The sequence below is a fragment of the Eurosta solidaginis genome, chromosome 5 (assembly GCF_040869045.1).
Source record: "Eurosta solidaginis isolate ZX-2024a chromosome 5, ASM4086904v1, whole genome shotgun sequence".
NCBI classification, from domain to species: Eukaryota; Metazoa; Arthropoda; class Insecta; order Diptera; family Tephritidae; genus Eurosta; species Eurosta solidaginis.
This window is the reverse complement of record NC_090323.1, coordinates 247,449,486-247,472,740: the sequence shown is the minus strand read 5'-3', so window position 1 is coordinate 247,472,740 and position 23,255 is coordinate 247,449,486. Positions and strand designations below refer to the sequence as shown.

Genomic DNA, 23,255 nt, shown 5'->3' with positions numbered 1-23,255 from the left:
ACTATTTCTATTTGTAATTTTTTTGCTAAATTAGAACTTTGTGAGGGTTTTGCTAAAACTCTGGGTAATTGTTGGCCACAGGAGTTGACTGCTATATTGTTTTGAGGAATACAAAGCTACGTTAGTCTTTTTGCCTAAAATATTCTAGTAGCGGCTTATATAATTATTAGCCGTGTTTTTATACGCGTCTACGTCTGCGCGCAAAAAAAAAAACGCCTATCCTCGCTTAGATAATGCTTAGGAGACCCATCAGGCGGCAGTGGTTAAAAAACTAGCTACAGCACAGGGTGCACCGAAAAGCGAAGACACAACCCTCTGTTGTATGGCTGTGTATAACATATAGCTGAATCGGTTGGGTGGAATAGTGGACACGCATAAATAAATAAAAAACACGTATAAAATACATATAAAAAAATTAGCGAAAAATAAAAAAGCGACATTGTTAGCGATGCGATAGAGCTACAGAGTTCCAATTACCTTTCGCATCGCAATTTATTTTCGCATCGCACTGCCTTTCGCATCGCAATACAGAGTAGGCCCCCAGATAAAACAGCTGATCGAACCTATCTTACGGAAATCAACGTAATCGATTAATGGTGCCATAGCATAACGCTAACGCAATAACCATACAATTGGTTTTTGGTTTTTCGCCATATCCATAACCTAAAAATATTTGAGTTGGTGAATTTATTAACTTTTTGTATATTTTATTTATTGTTTTGGATACGTTTTGACTAAGATACTTGTTTTCTGTGGAATATGTTTGTAATTTTTTGCGTTTTCTTCATTTATATGAAATTTTCACGATTTTTAGGTTAAGGCACCATTAATCGATCACATTGGAGATGGATATGGTTACTACTATGGCGTTAGGTTTAAGGAAGTTTAATTTGGCCTTTAAGCGTAAACGTCTATAGATATAAAAAAACATGTCTATTATATTTTTAAACGTATAGTAATATATACTCCGATCGTAGTAGAATCCAATCGCAGTTATGTAAGATAGACAACCCAATAAAATATTCATGCCAAACTTGTCAGAATAAGGAAAAACGTCAAAGGTATGACAACACCTGAATATTAATATCATGGGTAAGGCAAAATTTTTCGTCATTATTGTTTATCGCCTAAAGTTTAATATGATTATGGGCCAAACTCGCCCAAACAAATGTTTTACATATTAGTTATTTATTTACTAGTCAAATTTAGCACATTCATCCTTAATAAAATTATCATTATCATGCAATTCCTCTTCCAATCTCATTCTGTTGTCGTAGCAAAGCTGGTCGGAGTTTATTGTTCCACTTTTCTTTATTACTGCCTTTTTTCTTTGTGATAGCAATGTTTGAATATCTGCCATAAGTTGATACGCGTCTTCCTCGTTAAATGCTTGAAGTTGTTTGCTGATGGCGTTTGCAAATGCTGGAAACACGATATTATTATTGTTGGTTGCATCAAAGTCAGCTGATATTTCTCGCCGCTTCTGAGAATTTCTTCGATCCCTCATACGTTGAGGGCATTTACTGCATGATGGTTGTGAGATTTCACTCACATTACAGTTGATCGTTGAGTCTAATAATGTTTTGGCATTATTGAATTCCTAAGAGGGAAAACATTATATCGTTATTTTCTATTCTTTATGCAATTTGGAAGAAGCTAGATATCTTTAATTCTGTTTGGATTGGATATATTTGAAGATATTTTTTCGTTTTCGTCACCAATACTAATTTGGCCTTTTTTATTCTATAGCTTAACACTACGGACTCAATCAGTCTATGTGAGGTCCTCATGGACCGGCCAGTTCAACCTATTCTATAGCTTCTAAAATTTGGCTGCTTAAAAAAAAATAAATGTAAGGCGCGATAACCTCCGAAGAGATTTTAGGCCAAGCTTCTCTTCGAATTTGTCGTGCTTTTTTCCATTTTCCTACAAATTGGCGGGACGGAACGTACTTGTTTTATGCCGACTCCGGACGGCATCTGCAATAGTGATGTGCCGAGTCAAGCTGTCTCGAGTACTGTAGAAGTACTCAGGTACGCGAATATGCAAAATTTAGTATTCGGATACACGGACTCGAGTACTCATAGAATTCGAAATCGAAGTACTCATTTTTCAAGCAAATTTGTTCACTGCTGCTCACACCCACGAAAAAAGTCGACAAGTATAGATGGGGTGTGTATGCAGCAATGCTTTGTGTAGGTATATTTAAATGTGTTATGAATAAATAAAATAACATATATACATATGTATAATTAACTTCAAAAAAAGTTACAAATTTCGGAAGATCCAGGAAGTTGAAAGAGTACAGACACAAATTGTAAATATGAACTTTACAAGTTTAATGAATGTAATAATTAGTTTCTTACAAAAGATGTTTTTCATAAATAGTGCACACATATCTTTTTGTAACAGTGCCACATATACATATCTTTAGTGTGTGGCATCATCGACATTCGTGTTCACTGTGAAATTCTACGTACATATGTATGTATGAATTTACAATGCTCGCGAACGAGAAGAGATAAGAACTAAAAGAACAAATAGAACCGAAATCGAAGATCTAGTTCACTTGTTCAGTTGAGTGACCCGGTCAATTGAGCAAGTTCAGAACGAAACGACCCATCTCTATATATCATCAGCATTGTAGCTCAATAATTAACATTATTGGCTGCAATTATATTTTTCTAAAATGTATTCTTCGATTACGTGTATTATACGTATTATTACTTGCAGATTTCTAGCATAATTCACATGCGATTCAATTAACAAATTCATGACCCCGAAACGTTTGTCAGATATTTGGAGGTTTTATAATAATCTTGAAAATAAGAAATGGGAATGCAAAGAATGTAAAAAACTTTTATTATAGATTTTGGAAATACAACAAATTTGTGTAATATTTTAGAAAAATGCATTCACTTCTATATTTAACATATGTAGTACAAAGAAACGATACACAAAATCAAAGCGAAGACGCTCTGGCACAGATAGTATACATATCAGCACCCGTAGTCAAAGAGGATAGATAATTATAATTATGAATATTATCTATCCTCTTTGCCCATACAAAATTCAGTCAATCTGGTTGTAAATCGCGGAAGGCTTTAAAATTAGTGTTGATAACTCTTTTTAAGTAAATTTCCCCCAAGTTAGAAAATTTTCCCACTTTTAGAAGGGTTTTATATTCTTTGGTTTAAATTCGCACAGAAAGGAAAAACGCATAAATTAATTTCTACAAAAATCTTATTATAAGCAATTTCTCATCAATACTCATCTAAATTAATACTTTCAACCTTAATAGAATTATTTGATTCATTCGTTTCATTTTCCAATCTCGTTCCGTTGTCGTAGTAACGCTGGTGAGGTACAGGGCACACTTGATTGCTTGTGGTGTAAGTTTTCTTTATCAATGCCACTTTTCTTTGCGACATAAATGATTGAATATCTGCCATAAGTTGATACGCCTCTTCCTCGGGAAATCCTTCAAGTTGGTTGCTGATTGTATTTCCAAAAGCTTGAAACACTTTGGTGTTATTGTTAGTTGCAACTGCGTCACATGATATTTTTTGCCGTTCCTCTGAATATTTCTTTTCTGGTATAATTTCAGGTGTAAACGTTTCAACATATTTACTACAGGATGGCTGTGAATATGAGGCTTCACTCGTCTCACAGTTAGGGGTGAAGTCCATTAATGTCTTGACATTATTGAATTCCTGAAGACAGAAAAATCACTTATTTATTGTCTTTATTTTAAGCAATTTGCTACAAGCTGTTTACATATGGTATTTTTTAAAAGAACTTTTTCATATGCCAATTTTGAAGCAACTAATTTTTATAAATGTCTGTGAAATAACAAGCCAGTGAGCGGTAACCGAAGATGCTGTAAACAGCCCGACATAAAATAACACATGTGACCCGGTCTATGAAAAGGTGGCTTATGACTCAAAAAAGAAATTGCGAGAAACAGCTGTTTTTTGAGTCATAAGCCACCTTTTCATAGACCGGTTCACATATATATAATAGTAAAACAGTATTTTCTACTTTTGAAAAAAAAATCTAAAATTGCAATCTTACATAATTAAGCTAAACAGCACTACTAGGAAATATTTAAAAATTTTACTGAAAACCATTTCCATTTGTACCTCTTTTCATAAAAATTTCGGAAATAACTATTGCACTAATTTATAATAAATAAAATATTTTTGCTTTTACCGGTTTCTTATCGTCGACTGATTCGGACAATGAGTTATCACCTTGCAAGGGAGATATATTTTGATCGAAACGCCACTGTGATTCAGTATTGCCAGAACCATTATTTGGGGCCTTTATTGCAGAATAATATTAATTTGTATTTAAAGATACCGCATTGATATTCGAGCTAAAAAACAATAAATAAACAAAATTACCAGGTTCGTAATATCTACACGTTCATATTTCGTAATTTCACTTGACAAAAAGGATAAATATTTAAAGAAACGCCACTGTACTTCAGTATTGCCATCACCACCATTTTGCGCTATTTTCTTTGCGACCTGCTGATACGTTTGCTTCATTGAACGAAATCTCATTTTTGCTTCTTGGCCAGAACAACCAAGCTCTTTTCCAATTATTTCCAATGCCTTCTGTGTCTTCCAGTTCTTCATATAATTTGGTGCATTTTTTTGCCATAAATATGGACGCTGTTTGTATAACTCAAATAAGCGAATGTATTTCATATCGGGCCATTTCTAAAAATCAAATTTTAAATTATTACGATTTATTATTCACGGCAAATATATTAAAAGCATATTAAATTACACCCAAATCTTTTAGTTTTGGTATTTCCTTCTCAACGTCCATTATATTAATACACTCGGGAAAAAAACAAAAGTATGTATATCGGATAATAAACAAAATGCCAAATGTTAATGCAACATCCCTCTTATGAAAGCTGAGAATACAAATGAGAGTGCTGAGAGTGGTAGAAACTCGTTACCTGTTAGCACTGTTCCCATATTGCAAGTACGCACTCGATGGGCGAACTTTTCAAAATTATCGATGCTACAAAATATATCGGAAAAATACCCGTTCTTCCTATCGGACTCATTCCTATAAGTTTATTGACGCGCATCCAGGCCTTGTACAATTTGGGCGGATTTACATAAAAAGCTTTGTCTCATCAAACAAACAAACCGGGAAGGCGTTCCATAGCTTACTTATGACTCTGTAAAATGGAAGCAAAGCGAAAAAAGTATTTATGTATTTAAGACCTTAGTACTTTTCCCTGATGTTGGCAAAGATTTGAATTATTAGAAAAATTCTATCAAAGTACGAAAAAGCTGTCACCCGCCCATCTCAGCAGAATAAAGACACACCCATCGACTATTTTGGTTTTTTTTTAATTATTAACGGCATCATTTTGTAAAACTTTGCCAAGGTTAGGAACCACTATCTTAAGCCATTCTGAGGTAGCATGATCATTTCGGCTATCGCAATAGCGGCAAAGTACCTGGCCCTGTTATTGTTGTAGCGATAAGGTTGCTCCCCGAAGGCTTTGGGGAGTGTTACCGGATCTGTATCTGGCAAAGGACCATCACATCGATAACACTCTCCAAAGTACTTGGCCCTGCAATCCACTTGTTTTGAGCTGGTTTCCTTTTTAACGAATCTAGATGAAACAACGTAATTTTGACTCTTGTTGACTAATACATGAACGGAGTGACAAACAACTTAATAGATTTTATTTTTGTTCCCGATATTTCTAGTACTGGGAACTCTAGTTAAATGAGCGAAAACATTTGCCGTCTTTCAGTGAGTTTTACAGCTCCGGCTCACGATCAGTTCTCACGGGAATGCTCTGGATCATTGCCAGACTTGAGAAGCAGATGTCGTGAAATTTTCGCACACGTGAAATGTGATAGGCAGATGTCGCCGCTGTTTTTCATTTAACTCATTCGGCGAAAGGCTAAGCAGCGACATCTATTTTTGAAAAAGTAGGTATATTAAAGGCCGCGTTGCCAACCTAAAAAGAAGTAATTAAAAAATTAGCCGTGTTTTTTAACACGCGTATATCCGTTTACGCTTAAACTTTATATTGACTGCTAGTCGAGAAACTATAAATACACCTCTGAAATTGCTGCGCATAAATTTTGTCCTACTAAATTTCAATACGCATTATACTCAGATGTAACTGAAATATGTGTCTTTGTTTCACCCTCTACACTAATTCTATGTATTCTATGTTTGTCCACAATTCATCGCAACTGATTCAGCTATATGTTATACCCTATGGCCATCAGAGCGTTGCATCTCCGCTTTTCGGTACACCCTGTTGCTGTAGCTAGTTGTTTAACCACAGCCGCTAGATGGGTCTCCTAAGCATTATCTAAGCGAAGATAGGCGTTTTTTAACACGCGCAAACGAAACGTATACGCGCGTGTTAAAAAACACGGCTATTATCTGGCTCACAAATTGAACCAGACTTCTATGTATGTATGTATGTACGTAAATATTTTAAAATTTGTTCCTAGCACAACAATTTTGGCAAACTATTTAACAGTGCTAGTCATGAATAGCATGAGCTATAAAAATTGAACATTTATAATAATAATAAATTAGATTAATCAAATTAAATTAAATATAACAGATAATAGTGAAATATTTATGTATGTAAATGTAAATCTTAAAACTAAAGAAAAGTAGTTAATAAACATTAAAAGACAGCAGTAGTGATGATAACCTTTGGCTGGCTATAGATCGAATAGTATTTAACAAATAAACGAAGAAGACACAGACTATCTGGATTTATCTGGCTCAAATCGTTGTTGTTGCATTTACATGCAAAATTATTTATCTGGCTCAGGATTTTGCCACCGGATGATGCCTATTAACAACTTTTTGTCAACCCAAAGGGGTACACAACACAAATCACAGAGTTGGACTCATGAGTACGAATGTGTTTGAACAGTCGATAATTTAATAATTTCGATTACTGTCACAAGCATTCTTGTTCGATCTCAAAAATTGCAAATATTTGCAGCTGTCGAACAGACCACCTAACATTATTGCGAAGTTATTAAAATTTGTGTATAAATTAAGATTTTTGCAAGTGCTTCAATTTAAAATGTGGCTTTTAACAAATGTTGCCTCAGGTAAGTTGTGTGTAATATTAAGTACATTAATTAATTAAGTACAAATAAAATTGTCCTACTATTCTGCAGGCCATGTCCTCATTGTTATCAGTGAAAAATCAAAGTACACAGTGGGGCGAGTTGGCGCTGATTTGGTAATAGCAGACGATTCCTCAATTAGTCGTGCCCATGCATTTCTACACATTACAGCAAAAGAAATAAATGAAACAGATGCTAGCGATAGTAGTAAAGTAAATGAATTGTTGGAACTTGAGGATGCGGGATCTAAATATGGCACATTCCATAATGATGGCATTATCAAAAACGTTGGTATAGGCAAAGAAGTGAAAATAGCATTAGCTCATGGGGATCGTATACGTTTTGGCGTTTTGAAAAGCATGTGGACAGTAACAAATATAACACCATTTGTTGCTACATCAGTATTACCAACAGAAAATGCGCAACTGTTAAAACAATACCTGGATGTATTAGGAGGTTGCATTTTAAATGATGGTTGGAATGAAAAGTACACACATTTAACACTCGCTGAAATTAATATGACTTCTAAATTATTGCATGCATTGCTGGATCAAAAGCCTATCGTCACATGTGATTACTGGCGTAATATAGTGCAAGCCGCACGTCGTGGAAAACATTCAATGCCACAAGTTACTTCTTATCTACCACCAAATCCTAATAATATTGATTTGACTTATAATGCGAAAAGACAACAAATTTTTAAAAGCTTAACATTTGTATTCTTGCATGTTCATCATTTTAAGACGTATGGTCCAATAGTTGAGAAAGCTGGTGGCAAGAGTAAACATTTAAATGAGGGCATACAAAAATCATTTTTGGTTAGGAATGATGTAGTGGTAATACAATATGTTCCATCGACGGAATCGCAAAGTTCGCAAACAATTAACACAATTGAAGGTAGGTGTAAATGAATAGAGTATAAATGAATGTATGAAAAGAGAATGACGGAAATGAAGGAACAGTTGTTTCCATTCAAATCGAGACGGTTTCATTTTTTTCAAGTCGAGTTTAAGTTAACTAGAGTGAGCGGCAAACGAACATTCAAAGCTAATGCAGTTATACAAATCATTGTAACATGAGCACCAATGACACGGCACCATTTCTTGCAAAAATTTGCCGGCATAGAGGTAAATGAAAAGACACAAAGAACAGACCAATTCTAAATATTCTCGCGGAATTTTGTTCTCGTGGATTTTTTTATTCCCGCGGAAAAATTCCTCCAATTCTTTTCTCCTAGGGAGAAGAATAATGGGAAATAGGAATTTCGAATTTTCGAAGTCAGCTGTTTTGTGAATTGAAATTTCGTTGCGCATTTCTTATTTCGTTTAAAAAATTGAAAGGTTTAATTATTGTTGCAAATTTATTTGAAACTAAGAACTAAAACATAAACAAGGTACAGTGTTGCATTTCATGTTTTATTCACTGAAATGAGTAATGAATTTGTGCCATAGCAACATCAACAGAGGAGCATATGAAGAAGAAGACAGCGGGATAACACAAATCCGCTGGGGTTGCCTGCTTTCATTCAGCAAAGCAATTTTCTGGCGGGCAAGTCGAGTTGTGTTCGCCTTTCGCCATATGCCGAAATCTATTTAAGCCTTCTTAAAAATCCTTGCGCAATTTCTGGAAGGCTGCATCAAATATACCAAGAGCTCTTATGTTGCTTATGATATACTTTTCTACTTAAAATAAAGAATATTGTGGTTGTTGTTATTGTATTAACAGTGAGAATATTGTGGTAGAATGTACATATGTACATATTTTAAAACAAAGGTAATAGTCTAGTTGAGGGGTCGACTGCTAATAGATAGATAGATAGATAATTAATTGAGGATCGCACTGCGACCATTGGTCTATTGTGCCCTCAACTGCTTCACAACACCTCATCCAAGCCGACATCTCTGATGAACCCTAGCGGTTCACCTGGCTTGAGGGATTTGATGTGAGAATGCTCCGGCCATGGTGAGCCCATAAACTTAGCTCTACGTCTTGAGATTGCATCGCACTCCAAGAGGATATGGTCCGCCGTCTCCGCTGATCGATCACAAAAACGGCATGTGTTGTTCGATATTATACCCAGCTTTTGCATGTGACTGTTCAGTCTACAGTGTCCTGTAAGAATAGCTGTTAGAATTCTTAGCTTATTTTTCGAGAGGCCTATAAATGCCCTGTATCGAGTTGTGCAGTAACCCCCTAACAGTAGCTTAGATTGTCTCAGGCCTGGCATATTACGCCAGTGTTTTTCCCTGTTTTCCTTTTCTTCTGCTAATAGATGCCCCTAATTTCCTGCGGGACTACTGGCAGGAACGGCTCAGGACCAATAGGTCGTATCGTTGCTGCCTCTCTGGCCAGGCTGTCCGCCTGCTCGTTTCCCTCGACTCCCCTGTGCCCAGGAACCCAGGAACCCAGACCAACAGTAGTTCATTGTGTGCTCCTAGTTGATTCAGCCTTTCCACGCACTCAAGGACTAGTGCTGATTTTATTTCAAATGCCGAGATGGCCTTGAGGGCGGCCTGGCTGTCACTGAGTATGGCAATTTTCTCATTGGAGTATTTTCGCTGAAGGTTCAGGTCCGCGCACTGGCTTATGGCGAATACCTCCGCTTGAAAAATGCTCGGGTATGCTCCCAGGGGTATTGATATCTTGGCTCTGGGTCCAACGACTCCAGATCCAATCCCCTCTGGGGTCTTCGAGCCATCGGTATACCATACTATACTGTTTAGCTGCTGAATGCTCTCAATTCTGTTTTCTTCCCACGTACCCTTGTCTCCCAGTTCTACTTTATATCTTTTCTCATATACTATCTGCCTGAGGATATCATCCCTCGGGAGTGAGAGATTGGGATCTTCTCTCTCAATTCCTCCATGTTCCGAGACGATATGACTTTACCTTTGCCCGAGCCCTCGACGATATTAAGGAGGGCTCGCTTGGCTGACTGCTCTATCGATAAATGCAGCGGGGTTAGATCGAGGATAGCTTCCACCGCTGTTGTGGGGCATGTGCACCTAGCTCCCGTGATGCACACGCATGCCAGTCGCTGAAGTTTCGACAGTGCTTGCCTCGTCGTCGCCCGAGTTGCTCTTGATGCCCAGGCTATTGAGCCATATGTTATCATAGGTTTTACTATCATGGTATACATCCATCTTAGCACGTGTGGACTGCAGCCCCATGATTTGCCTGCTAGACGTTTGCATACCATGATGGACCTCGTGGCCCTAGTCTTCATGGAGTCGAAGTGTTGTTTCCATATTTCTGTATTTCAGATGATAACTGGTGCAGAGCTGTATCCGTGGACCTACCCGCTCTGTAGGCATGGTGGCTATAATGTAGGGGCCAGCTCTTGAGGGCGTTCGACCTGATTTCTTGGTCTATTATCTTTTCCATTGCCTTCAAGACAAAGGAGGTTAGACTTATTGGTCTGAAGGACTTCGCTTGTGAATAGTCCTTTTTACCTACTTTTGGTATGAATACTACTCTTGCTCTTCTCCACATCGTGGGTATATATCCCAGTGCCAGGCTATCTCTCATGATCCTGGCGAGATGTGGGATGATCTGTGTCCCTTGCTACATTAGCGCCGGGTAGATGCCATCCACCCCCGGAGATTTGTATTTCTCAAAAGATTCCACTGCCCATCTGTCTCTGGCCTCACAAAAGAGGGAGTTTGCTAGTTGCCAGTCTGATGGGGTTGGTCTAACTCTGGGGAACACAGGTTCCGGTACTTGCGGTGAGGCCTCAGGAAAATGCGCTTGCTGCAAGGCCTTTGCTCGCTCTTCCCCCATTTCGGTATAGGTACCGTCTGGGAGTCTGATTGCTAGGTTTGTCTGTCTCTGCTCTTTGGCTAGGGCCTTGTGTAGCCTTGCCGCTGCAGGCGTGCTGGAAATACCCTCACAGAAATTCCTAAAACTTTCCCCTTTTGCTTTTCTTATCTCCTTATATTGTACTTAGTTAGATTCTGGGTGTATTCCTCCCAGTTGCCGGTTCTACTTGCCTCGTTAAAGAGTTTCCTGACTTTCCTCCTTAGCAACGTCAGGTCATAAGACCACCAGGGGGTTGCCTTCTTACCTTTAATCAAGGAGACCCGGCAACTGGAGTTATAGGCATCTATCATTATTTGATTTGCCCTTTCCACCCTGCTCTCTAACTCGGTACAATTGGTACTTCTGCCTTTACTCTTAAGGCTATCTATGTTAGCTTCTATAATACTTTTGTACCTGTCCCAGTCTGTTTTCCTGGGATTTCTTCTAGGTTTGGTTTGCCCCGACATAGCGCCCAGCTCAAACCTTATGATTCTATGGTCCGAAAGGGGGGTTCTTCTGAGACCCTCCATCTCGAGATCATATTCTCAGTTAGGTTGTTGCAGAGCGTTATATCAAGGACTTCTGCCCTAGCTCTCGTAACAAACGTCGGTTTACTCCCGACGTTGTATATGCTTAAATCATTACTGGCTATATATTCTAGCAAACGCTCACCCCTTTGGTTGGTATCACTGCTGCCCCATTCCGTATTGTGGGAGTTAGCATCGCTTCCTATGATTAGAGGAAGTTTCGCTCTTCTGCAGTGAGCTACCAGCTTCTGTACGTTATCTGGGGGGACCATGTTGTCGTTCCCCGGGAAGTAGGCTGCGGCTAGCACAATGCCGGAGTCTTCACCATTGACTTCCGCATCTATTTGTACCGCCACCAGATCTCGACTTAAAAACTCTGTAATGCAAAAATAGTTAATGTCTGCTTTAAACATTACACAGCTCTAGGTCTCTGCTGGGAGAGATCCCAAATTACTCTACTGTTACTTACATTAAGGCCCCTCACCTGTCCCTTGTATGCCCAAGGTTCCTGTATGAGGGCTATGCCCAGATCATCCGAGGCAAACCTCCTCGCCAGTACAGCCGAAGCTGCAATGGCGTGGTGGAGGTTGACCTGGGCTATCTGTATGCTTTAGCCGGTCATTTTGGCCCGGCCGGCCTCATCGGGTCGTCGTAATCCGACAGCCCGCTTTCGCTGTCATCCCGCTTGTCCAGTGCCAGCTCTTGGAGGTCCAAGCCCTCAATGAGCTCCTGTGAGGTGGGTATTTGTTGTTCCGTTTGTTCCGCGGCCTCATCGCTATTGCTCGCTGCGGTGCGAGAGTTTGTAGTCACACGAGCCTTGATGGTGTCGGTGCTCGCATCTGACATGTCCTCGTCCGACATCTTACCTATGTCGGCGTCCTCGACCGCCTTGTCTTCCTGCCGCTCACTGTTCCCTGGTAGCTTCTGCCTCCAGGGTCTTACTTGGATCAAGCCGTACCTGTAGTGCAGCTTGAATCCATTCCTACGTGTGAGCTGGTAGGATTCTTCATCAATGCCCACGTCGAGACGTAGGCCCGTTTCTTCCGCGCTGCTATTTATAACACGCCACCTCTGCGTCTTAAGGCCCTCGTTCTGGTTAGCGAGGAGCCGGATCCTCGGAAATATCGAGAGAGGTGTCAAAAGACGCGTATTAATCTCGAGAACAATAATCCGATGGCGGAAAAGAAAAAATTTATCTCTGTCCGGAGATATTTGCAGTTGAAGTTGGCGATTTACATGTGGTTGTTGTTGCGTTGATACCCACAAAAAAATTTGTGCATCACCGTGGCGGTAGCCACGGTTACACCACACACCCGGACTTGGCATGGCGTAGCCCAGTGTTATTTTTTATAAGCGCGGCCGAAAGCACCCAACGCAGAAAGGTGTTCTGCGCAAAAATAATATGGATCCCACCCCCGGTTTCGGAGGTACCCGCGGGTCTTTTTCCGGTTTTTCGTTAATATCTTTTGAACGAGTTAAAATTTTTATTCTCCGCCTTCGGATTATTAATACTGATGTCAAGACGCGTCGTTTGACACCTCTCTCGATATTTTTGGTAGCGTATTAGCAGTCGACCCCTCAACTAGACTATTACCAAAACAAATTTGTACAAATAAGTGTTCTTTCTAAAAGAACCAATTTCCTTTAACTATTCTGATGCATTCCCTTTAATTTAACAAGTGAAAAAACTCCTATGAAATGGCAAAGAAATCTCCCTCTCCCTCACATTCATAATACCTACTTTTCTCCCATAACCGGTTTCCGCTTTTTCGAACATCTTTCAGAATAGGAGGAAAGGGAGAAGTGAAAAAACTCACAAGGAATTTTTATTTAGAATACGAGGAATGGGAGAAGGGGAAAAAGTCGCACGGAATTTTTATTTAGAATTGGGCTGAAAAGGTCTGGAGGTTCTAGTAGGAAGTGCAAAATTTATCAACCCCTCGAATCACCGTTAATTCTATTCGAGCTTAAGAGTAGTTTACACTCGCACTGAAATCCCAGGACTTATACCTATTTACTGGTTTTTGTTGTAACCGCAAAAAGATTGTGCTAAAACACTCTTTTTAAGGGAGTGTTACTGATATGGGCATCGGTACAATTTGAATCGACTCTATCTGGAATTCCCAAGGCCGTCGGTTCTATGTACGCGACTCGGAATTTTTTCCGACCAAGGACTGCCATTTCAGTGTAACCCCATTTAATTTGTTGCGTCCCTCCCACAAATTGTCATCCTCCAAGCAGCTCCTCGCAGCGGGACTGCTCCGGGAAGGTATCGAACCAAATCCGGGTCCGTCTCCTGACCCGCTCCTGAGAAATGGTTTTGCTGCATCTGCCGGGAAAGGATCTTTTTAGGACGGTCATACTCTTGTCAGTGTGTCTTGTGTAAGGGATGGTTGCATCGGACACGTTGTTCTGGGCTAGACCCCAAAACCAGACGTCCACGTAACTTCTATAAATCCTTTGTTGCTCCTTGCTGTTCACGTCTTAGGACGTCCCGTAGTCTGCGCCTTAGCGCGCGCGGAGATAGTCGACTTCATGAAGCGGCACAACATCCACATTTCTGCGATTCAAGAGACTAAACTCACATCAAGATCTGCATTGCAGACCTGTTCTGGGTATAATATCAACAGAAAAGATCGCGAGAGCGGAAATGGAGGCGGCCTCGCGTTTATCACACACTACACTGTGCAATATCATATATTTGATCCCGACATCGACCGCAGGGACAGTGTCTTAGAACGTCAAGGATTATCTGTCCGGTCGGGCGATGCAAAACCTAGAAATCAACATCTACATCCCCAGCGGATAAGGGGGAAGAATATACCTGCGGTAGGTATGCCTGTTGTAAGAGGCGACTAAAATACCAGATTCAAGGGGTGTGTAGCGCAACCCTTCAGGTTGCCAGCGCAATATATAGCTTCTCCAAAACCAATTGTCAACCTCACCTGTCCGCGGCGAATCCTGTTTCACTAACAGACGAGGCTCTGGCGACCCCAAGCTCCTAATGGAAGGGAGGGGATGGCCTGAAGGTTTAATGTTTATAATAATAATAATAATTTATTTATTTACGGTCTTTAAGACCTAGTTCAAGGTAAAAAAAAAAAAAAATATATATATATATATATATATAAATAAATTGTATACATTACATGCTTAATGACTTACAGTATAAAAATAATTTTGCTTTAAACTTATTAATATTTTCACAGTCTTTTATCGCATTTGGTAATTCATTGTACATTTTATAACCTATATATTCTAAAGTCTTCTTCGCGAACTCCGTTCTTACTCTAGGCAGTCTTATATTTCCGCTGCTTCTAGTTCCATAGTTATGTATTTCATGATTAAAATGTATTCTCCCGTTCAGATAATTCGGTGTTATTCCTAATTTCATATGATGTATAAATTTCAATGTGAAATAATATATCGACTGTTTTACACTGAGCCAGTTTAACATATTTAGCATTGTAGTTTTTGGTGTTCTAAGCGAACATTTTAAAATTAATCGCATTGCCTTGTTTTGTTGTATCTGCAGTTTTTTTATTTGTGTGTCATTTGCTAATAGCAGGATTGTTGGACAATAGATAAAGTGCGGTTCAATAATTGATCGATACACTAATAATTTGTGTCGTTGACTAATATATTTACAAGTTCTGTACATAAAACCAATTTTTTTTGCAATTTTGTTTTCTAAATAATTTATGTGTTCTCCAAATCTAAGGTTTTTGTCGATCCAGACCACATAAATCGTTCCCAAGCACCTTAATGGTGCTGTGGTACCGGGGCGTACCGGATCTGTATCCAGCAAAGGACCATCACATCGATAACACTCCACAAAGCCTTCGGGGAGCAACCTTATCGCTGTAACAACAATACCTACATCCCTCCAGTCACCTGTTGCCCCAGTGGATACCGCCCTGATATCAGCGGCGTACTCACTGGAAACAATCGCATTATCTTAGGCGATTTCAATGCCCATCACGATCTATGGCATTCAAACTTGCGGGTGGACAGTAGGGGTGAGATGTTAGCGGATTAAATAGAAGAAACGACGGTCTGCACAATAAACGGAGACGCCCCCACACGTATGGTAGGAAGCTATCATAGTTCGCCGGATATTTCAATCGTGAGCGCAGAACTCGTAAATGCATCAACTGGGAGCCGATGGTAACATTGGCATCCGACCACCTACCTATACTTATTTCGCTCGAGCGTTCCGCCCGATCCCGGCGACCCCCAAATAAGGGATATAAACCAACGCATCAGATTGCTTGTGGATGAACACAAGCGGGCGAAATGGGAGGAGCACCTAAGCTGTTGTAACCTCTCTGCCGGTGTAGGTAAACTTTGGTCCACTGTAAAGTCCCTATCGAATCCGTCTAGGCACAATGACAAAGTTTCCATCGCCTTTGGCGAATGCGAAAAATGCGCGAGCGCTTTCTGCCGACAATAGATAATGCATTCTACGGTCGACAAAAATAGACGGAGGGCCAACAGACACGTACGTAAACATAATTTCAGCGCGTCACCAATTACCATCAACGCCAAAGAGGTTGAGGATGCCATCGGTCATGCTAAACCATCCAAAGCAGTGGGCCCAGACGGTATAGCCATGCCGATGCTTAAAAGTCTAGGGAAAGAGGGTTTCAAATATTTATCACATGTCTTCAACCTGTCTCTTTCCACCTTTGTCATACCCGAAAAATGGAAAATGGCCAAGGTGGTTCCGCTACTAAAGCCTGGGAAACCAGCTAACATAGGAGAGTCATATCGCCCGATATCTCTCCTATCGCCAGTAGCCAAGACGCCATTTTGCTTCCCTACTTCAAAGCAAATTTGCAGCTAGCCTGTCATCAGCATGGCTTTAGAAAACTCCATAGCACCACCACCGCGCTAGAAGAGTACTCGTAGCGCTAGACCTATCAAAAGTGTTTGATACGGTCAACCATGGCATGTTACTGCACGGCTTGGAAGGGTCTACCCTTTACCTTTGTCTACCCTTACCCTTTGTCTTTAAAGGTGGACCGCAAATTATCTGGGTGGTCGGCAGGCATCGGTGCAATTCAGAAACGAAACATCAAATCCAAGAAGAATTAAACAAGGGGTGCCACAGGGTGGTGTCCTATCCCCACTTTTGTTTAATTTTTACATATCAAAACTACATTCGCCACCGGAAGGAGTTGCTATCGTTTCTTACGCCGATGACTGCACAATAATGGCTACAGGCCCGGGCCTACTGATCGATGAGCATTGCAAAAGAATAAACGGCTACCTCCCTGATCTCTCCAGTTTTTTCGCCTCGCGAAACCTGGCATTATCACCGACTAAATCATCCGCAACCTTATTTACAACTTGGACGTCCCAAATGTCGACCATTTTGAACATCCACGTCGATGGCACTACGCTACCGACTGTCCTAGACCCCAAAATCTTGGGTGTAACGTTTGATCAGGATCTACATTTTGGTGAGCACGCAGCCGCAATTGTTCCCAAAATCAAGAGCCGTAATAAAATCCTCAAATCCCTTGCTGGCAGTACTTGGGGAAAAGACAAAGAAACGCTCATTACAACATACAAAGCAATTGGCCCACTGGAAGAAGCCACAGGCCTGCCAAAATACTGCGTTCAGAACCGCCACGGGCTGTCTTCTTATGTCTTCAGAACACCATCTACAAAATGAGGCGAGAATACTCCCCATCAGGGAGAGATATGAGATGCTAACCAAACAGTTCCTGTTGAATACCCAGAAACCTGGGCATCCCAACAGACATCTGATTGATGAGCCGACACTGCCTAGGGACCTAAGGAGTCATCTCCGTAAGCATTTTGAGGAAATACGGCACCTGAGCACTCAGCCGTATGAAGCAAAAAAACATAAGCAGGTCCTTGGTGAACTCCACAAACAGGCGTCGGACCTTTATGCCGGGAATTGCCCGGTGAATCCAGTACTCAGGGAGGAGTACCCAAAACTTGCGGAAAGGAACGCATACTCCCCAGGGAAACGCGAGTCACTCTGGCTTAACTTCCTTCTGCATACTGTAACAGGCTAAGCTCTTACATATCCAGAATCAACCTCGACATACAAAATGTATGCCCCGCTTGCAATGTGTCCCCACATGACACTAACCATCTCTTTAATTGTAATGTGGAACCAACGCCTCTAACACCCCTTTCATTATGGTCCACCCTGTCGAAACAGCAAGTTTCCTTGGACTCCCGTTAGAGGATATTGATGACAATTTGTGATCGGTCGCAGCTATTAGGTGGGGCGACAACAACTGTATCTGGAACTAGCAAGAATGCCGGGAGCTACTATCTCGGTCACTCCAATGTTCGGTCCATTAATCTTAGTCGTCTCTTACTACCTACGTGCATGCCTTATTCCGGGTTTATTCTAAGCCTCTCAACTCACTGCGGCCAGAGCCTCGACTGTTAAAGAAAAAAGGTTTGTCACGGATAGGTGAGGTTGATAATTGGATTGGAGAAGCTATACATTGCGCTGGTAACCCTTGAAAGGGTTGCGCTACACAACTCGTTGAATCAATTTTGTATTTTAGTAGCCCGCTGGGGTTCTGGGGACTAGTCTCCATTTATCGCTCTCATCAGTACTCCAAAAATGTATTAAGATTTTCTCCTAATAATCACAACGTATCTTTTTAGATTGCCTGAAACTTCAATCACGACGGACTGTGCCAGAATTTGAGATTGGGTTGGCTATAATACAATGTTCAACAGAAAAATACTGTAATCCTAGCTATCATCCAGCTGATCAATTAGAATTAGTCAAAGCGAATGCCGCAGAAAGCTGTAAACAAGACTCTTTGATTCTGACAAATAGTACGTCGTTACCATTAAATGCTGATGATACAGAAGTTTTTGTACCAGAAACTGATCGCACGACTAGTACAAATTTATCGCACAAATCAGCCAATAATCAAGGGATTGAGCCTCGTGGGGCGGAGCAAACAGACAGCGCTGCTATAGAATCACAAAATTTTGAATCTAAAGGAAAAGATTCAGTTGATGTTGCAATGTCATCATTAGAAGTTAAAGAAAGTGTGCAAGAAGCAAATAAACGTAAACGAATTAGACAATCCGTAGACATGCCGGAAACTCTCGATTCTCAAATGGATAGTGATGACGATGAACTTTTAAATTTTGCTGCAAAAAAAGCTCATCTCGATGATAAGCCAGCTGGTTCTGCTAAGCAAACACCCAAAGCTAGCAATAAACCATTACCAATTGAGATAAATAAACGTACAAGCAAAAAAACTATGATAGACACGTCAGCATTTTTAGAGAAGTCACAAACTGATGCTGCCGACAATAATGGCGATACAATTGATAGCACTTTAACTGCAAAGCAGGGAGCAAAACGTGCACGAGTCGCTGTTATAGATAACAGTGATGATGATGACTTGTTTTGTTTTGGTGGCGTTGACAAAAATAATGTATCACATAATGCTAAACGTACACGTAAGAGTCATGATGACGTCAACGAAACGGATGAGGATCTTTTTAACTTTGGCGGTGGAGGTGGAGCTGATGATGAGAATCAGTCCACAGATCTTGTTGAAACTGGAGCAATGAAAACAGAAACAAAAAATAATCGCCCTAAAATTGTAATGCCAAAACCAAAACTATTGCCAGCTAAAATTTGTATAACCGCTTGGTTGGACTGTTCACTTGGCGCTTTGCATATTAAAGCAGAAGAAGTGAAGAAAGAAGTAGAAAATATAGAGACAAAAGAAAATAATGATATCAGTGTGGGAAAAGTTGATGACAGCAAAGATTTTCTTGAACCCATCAAAGGTGGCTGCGTTGTTACTATGCTGAACACAAAATCTTTGTTGCAAGCAAGCGAACGAAATAGCGATGGAAGTGGGATACAAGCGAGCGTTGAGCAGGCCAATGATAACTTAAATGGAAATATTAAAAATTTTAAGAAGTTTATTAAGGTAAGTGGTATTTAATTATGCCCTTACCAACAAAACAGGTTCAAGCGATAAACTAAGTTTTAATGCGTGTTAGAATGACCCACAAAGGCTGTCATTTCATTAATATTCGATAGATAGATTGTGGTGAGGTCATGCACCTCTTGATCTAATGTGCCCTCATATTCACAGCACCTCGTCCAGGCCGAACACCGTCACGAAGTCTATAATTCTTATCACAATAACATCGCGTCCGAGAAGGGTCGCTGAACTGACAAAAAGGCTAATAGACCATATGCATATTTTGCGCATGTGGAGTTTGAGTATGGATTTACCTGTGAGTATACCCCCAAAATATCCACACTGCTTTTTGGGAGGTTAAACAAGGTTTAAATCCCTTTACCTACCCCCTGATAGTGACTTTGCCTGTCACAATCGTATGCTTTCATAACATTGCTGTTCACAAACCCGCTTTTAGTTCACTTTTAAGTTAACTAAAGTTTATATTTTGGACTGTGATTCGCAGTAAAATTTTATATTAAAAGCCATAGCGGCAGGGTTAGATTGAGTTTATCTACAACCCCAGCTTAGACTCTTAAGCATAGAAAATAGCAAGATAAGTTAAATTTAACTGTAGTTTTGAGCTCACAGTGAAAAACGGCGACTTAATGTGTGGTATTCGGAATTATTCACATTTACATGCAACCATGATGAACTCCTTAAAAAAATTATCAAATACTCAAATAAAATTTTCCTTTTGCCCAAATATTCAGCATTATTCAGTTTGTCGCTTAAACTGGTTTGAAGGTTATGGCTCATTTCGTCACAATAGCCACCAAATTCAAATACATGGAACTTAAGTGATCATACATTATGATCACATCTTAATTGTACAAATTCTCTAAAACAAAAACATATCGTTACTTTTCAGAAATTTCAACCACAAAATCGTAGAGTGATACGTACTGTGTCATCCACGGTGTGCGGCTCATTGGTTTAATTAATCATTGGCGTATCTACATATATACACAAGTAATTTGTATTAAGAGATCTTGGTCATAATAAATTTCTTAAAAATACTCAAAGCTTTTTTGTCATCATTAGCTAATAATTTACGTTGAAAGAGGCGTGTTGCACCAATCCATTCATGTGGTAATATATTTTTAGTTATGCTTTGTTTCAAAGACTGCTTCCTCGACACATTTTCAGTTTCTATAAAACACTTTGTAGCATCTACAGTTGCTAATTCACGTTCTACATTGAATGTTTTACAATGAACTTTTTTTGTAACTGATTCTCTGCTCACTTCAACGCCCAAATCTATTCTTTGGTGCATTTTTAACTTCTTTATACTGTGTGTTGCTGTTAGAGATTGTGGTGTTTGCTTTACAGTAGTATCATCGCTTTTTTTTACTAAGCTGACTAAGGTTTCTTCTGTTTTAGGTATTTCAAGCGGTTGATTATCTTGTAATCGTTCAATTTTCTCTGGCAAATCAAATTCATGATGTGTGCTTCTTTCAGCTAAAGGAAATTTTGTTCGCATTGGTTGCATTTGATTGTAAAGCTCAACACATTTGCTATCCAATAATGCACTTAAACTATATAGCTTTGCTAAAACTGCCAATAAAAGTGTGCTTGTTTCCATAAAAAAGTTGTTGCGCATCATTTTGGTAAAGTACTCCGCCGCTTGTTTGCAGCATTCTCGTATTCTTTGATAAACTCCATGCACATTTAGTAAACGTATTAATACATAATCGAAACTGTTCCTTGTTGGTAATTCCAAAGTTTTGGCAGAATTTAGGTTAAAGTCAGGCAATGAGCCCTGAAATAGTTCTAACTCGCGGGTAATGTCGATTCGCAGTAACCTACAGGTTGCTGTGTTGCACTTCTTAACAGCACGAAATCCTATCATACTGCGAAATGAACTTTTTCGGCGTCCCATTAATCTGCCAAGTAGTGCAGCTGCTTCTGCAAACTCTGTTTCCTGTGGCCGGTGTCGGCGGAAGTATTGATAGATGGCACTTTGAAGACGTTGCACTGTGTGATAATAATAATAATAGGCAAAATCTAGCGTAACGTTTTGCAAGACGGTGCACTACCCAATTTAATTAAAGAAACCGAAGAATTACGCCGTGAGGGTCCGAAATCAGGAGCCCGATCTACATTTTTTTTTATATCCGCACAGACCACCTTTCAGCTTAAGAATGTACAACAAATGAATTCTTTACTTTAGCTCACAATTGCTGAAACGCGCTTTGGACCCAGGACCCAAATCTGGCAAAAAACAACAACCACATTAGAAATTTTAAATTTTCGTTTCCCGATTCTAAAAACGAATCGAATCGATCAAAGCGCGTCGGTAATAGTCTAGTTGAGGGGTCGACTGTTAATACGCTACCAAAAATATCGAGAGAGGTGTCAAACGACGCGTATTAATCTCGAGAACAATAATCCGATGGCGGAAAAGAAAAATTTTATCTCTGTCCGGAGATATTTGCATTTGAAGTTGGCGATTTCCATGTGGTTGTTGTTGTGTTTGTACCTCCAAAAAAAAATTGTGCATCACCGTGGCGGTAGCCACGGTTATACCACACACCCGGACTTGGCATGGCGTAGCCCAGGGTTATTTTTTATAATCGCGGCCGAAGGCCGCCAACGCAGAAAGGTGTTCTGCGCAAAAATACTATGGATCCGACCCCCGGTTTCGGAGGTACCCGCGGGTCTTTTTTCGGTTTTTCGTTAATATCTTTTGAACGTGTTAAAATTTTTATTTTCCGCCTTCGGATTATTAATACTGATGTCAAGACGCGTCGTTTGACACCTGTCTCGATATTTTTGGTAGCGTATTAGCAGTCGACCCCTCAACTAGACTATTACCAGCGCGTCTTTTGATATACCCTTCAATAGTTCTTGATAAAAACGAGGCAGTGTACTGTCTTGTAAAATATTTCCAAATTTAGGGGGCACGTGCTTACCATTTGGTGCTTTTTTATTTGGCACCTTTAATGTAACTTGAGGAGGCTTTTTAAGTTCAAAATCATTCCAAAGATCGCACATGGTTGTATGTATGTATTTATTTGAAAAGGAATATTATTTGGAAGGAGTAAAAAATGTGAACAATACACAAGTTTGCGCAAAAGTTTGGCAGCACTGTTTTGTCAGCTGTTTTTTTTTTTACAATTACGATGGAGATGGATGAATGCCTAATGCGGCAGTTACTCACGAACGTACGTACCAACAACGTGTCAGCTGACACGACATATCTTATGAGTGTGCAATGTAAACGAAAACTCACCGACGTGCAACGCCCGTATGTACGTAGCCCGGAACGTAGAAATCAAAACAATTTTGATTTTTTCCGTAAGAACGTGTCAGCTGATCGCTCTCTCACTAGACAGAGTTGCCCAGTAAACTTTTGTGCGCTAATTTTTGACCGTTTGCAGTCTTATACAAAAACACCTATTTAAAGTTTGAATAATTGTGAAAATAATTCGAAATAATTATGTAAAAGTGCAGATTATAAATATGTAATCTATTTATATATAATTAATATTAATTCCAGCCTTTTACAACATCAAAAATTAAATTGGAAAAAGTTGATTTTCGATAAACATGCATGCAAAATGGTCAATGGCAAAAGTGCTTATCTGTAAAAAATACACACACAAATATGTTATGTACATGTACACAGACGCACACATTAGATGTGTTTATACGCTCTGTGCATGCGTCTGGAGATAATAACGACCGATTTTAAAACGAGTGTAATGCGGCAGTTACCCACCGACGTGTGCCGTACGTACGGACGTTTGTCGTACGAAACACGTTTGACCGAACCCTCAAGCCCG

The 23,255-nt window shown here is 39.9% G+C and overlaps 4 protein-coding genes across 8 annotated transcripts in view; 1 reads left to right on the top strand and 3 right to left on the bottom strand.

Annotated features, from left to right (window-relative positions):
- Window positions 1–23,255, bottom strand: part of LOC137253109 (uncharacterized) — a 486,773-nt gene that overhangs the window by 246,774 nt on the left and 216,744 nt on the right. The gene's annotated exons all lie outside the window — the stretch shown is intronic.
- LOC137253099 (uncharacterized) lies at window positions 1,172–20,184 on the bottom strand. 5 transcript variants are annotated; one of them, XM_067789465.1, is made up of 5 exons: window positions 20,057–20,184; window positions 4,407–4,727; window positions 4,213–4,323; window positions 2,728–3,713; window positions 1,172–1,600 (listed from the first exon to the last, which is right to left on the bottom strand). In XM_067789465.1, the coding sequence occupies exons 2-4, from the start codon at window positions 4,713–4,715 to the stop codon at window positions 3,264–3,266; spliced, it is 870 nt and encodes a 289-aa protein (XP_067645566.1). In that variant the 5' UTR covers window positions 4,716–4,727; window positions 20,057–20,184; the 3' UTR covers window positions 1,172–1,600; window positions 2,728–3,263. The 5 variants fall into 5 exon arrangements, with proteins under 5 accessions (XP_067645566.1, XP_067645567.1, XP_067645568.1 ...); XM_067789466.1 differs by lacking the exon at window positions 20,057–20,184 and adding an exon at window positions 5,489–5,653; XM_067789467.1 differs by lacking the exon at window positions 20,057–20,184 and adding an exon at window positions 4,976–5,100.
- On the top strand, window positions 6,976–20,486 carry nbs (nibrin). The gene is made up of 4 exons (XM_067789458.1): window positions 6,976–7,130; window positions 7,200–8,045; window positions 18,134–19,431; window positions 20,339–20,486. The coding sequence occupies exons 1-4, from the start codon at window positions 7,103–7,105 to the stop codon at window positions 20,405–20,407; spliced, it is 2,241 nt and encodes a 746-aa protein (XP_067645559.1). The 5' UTR covers window positions 6,976–7,102; the 3' UTR covers window positions 20,408–20,486.
- On the bottom strand, window positions 20,328–22,630 carry LOC137253098 (uncharacterized). The gene is made up of 2 exons (XM_067789461.1): window positions 22,383–22,630; window positions 20,328–21,444 (listed from the first exon to the last, which is right to left on the bottom strand). The coding sequence occupies exons 1-2, from the start codon at window positions 22,462–22,464 to the stop codon at window positions 20,450–20,452; spliced, it is 1,077 nt and encodes a 358-aa protein (XP_067645562.1). The 5' UTR covers window positions 22,465–22,630; the 3' UTR covers window positions 20,328–20,449.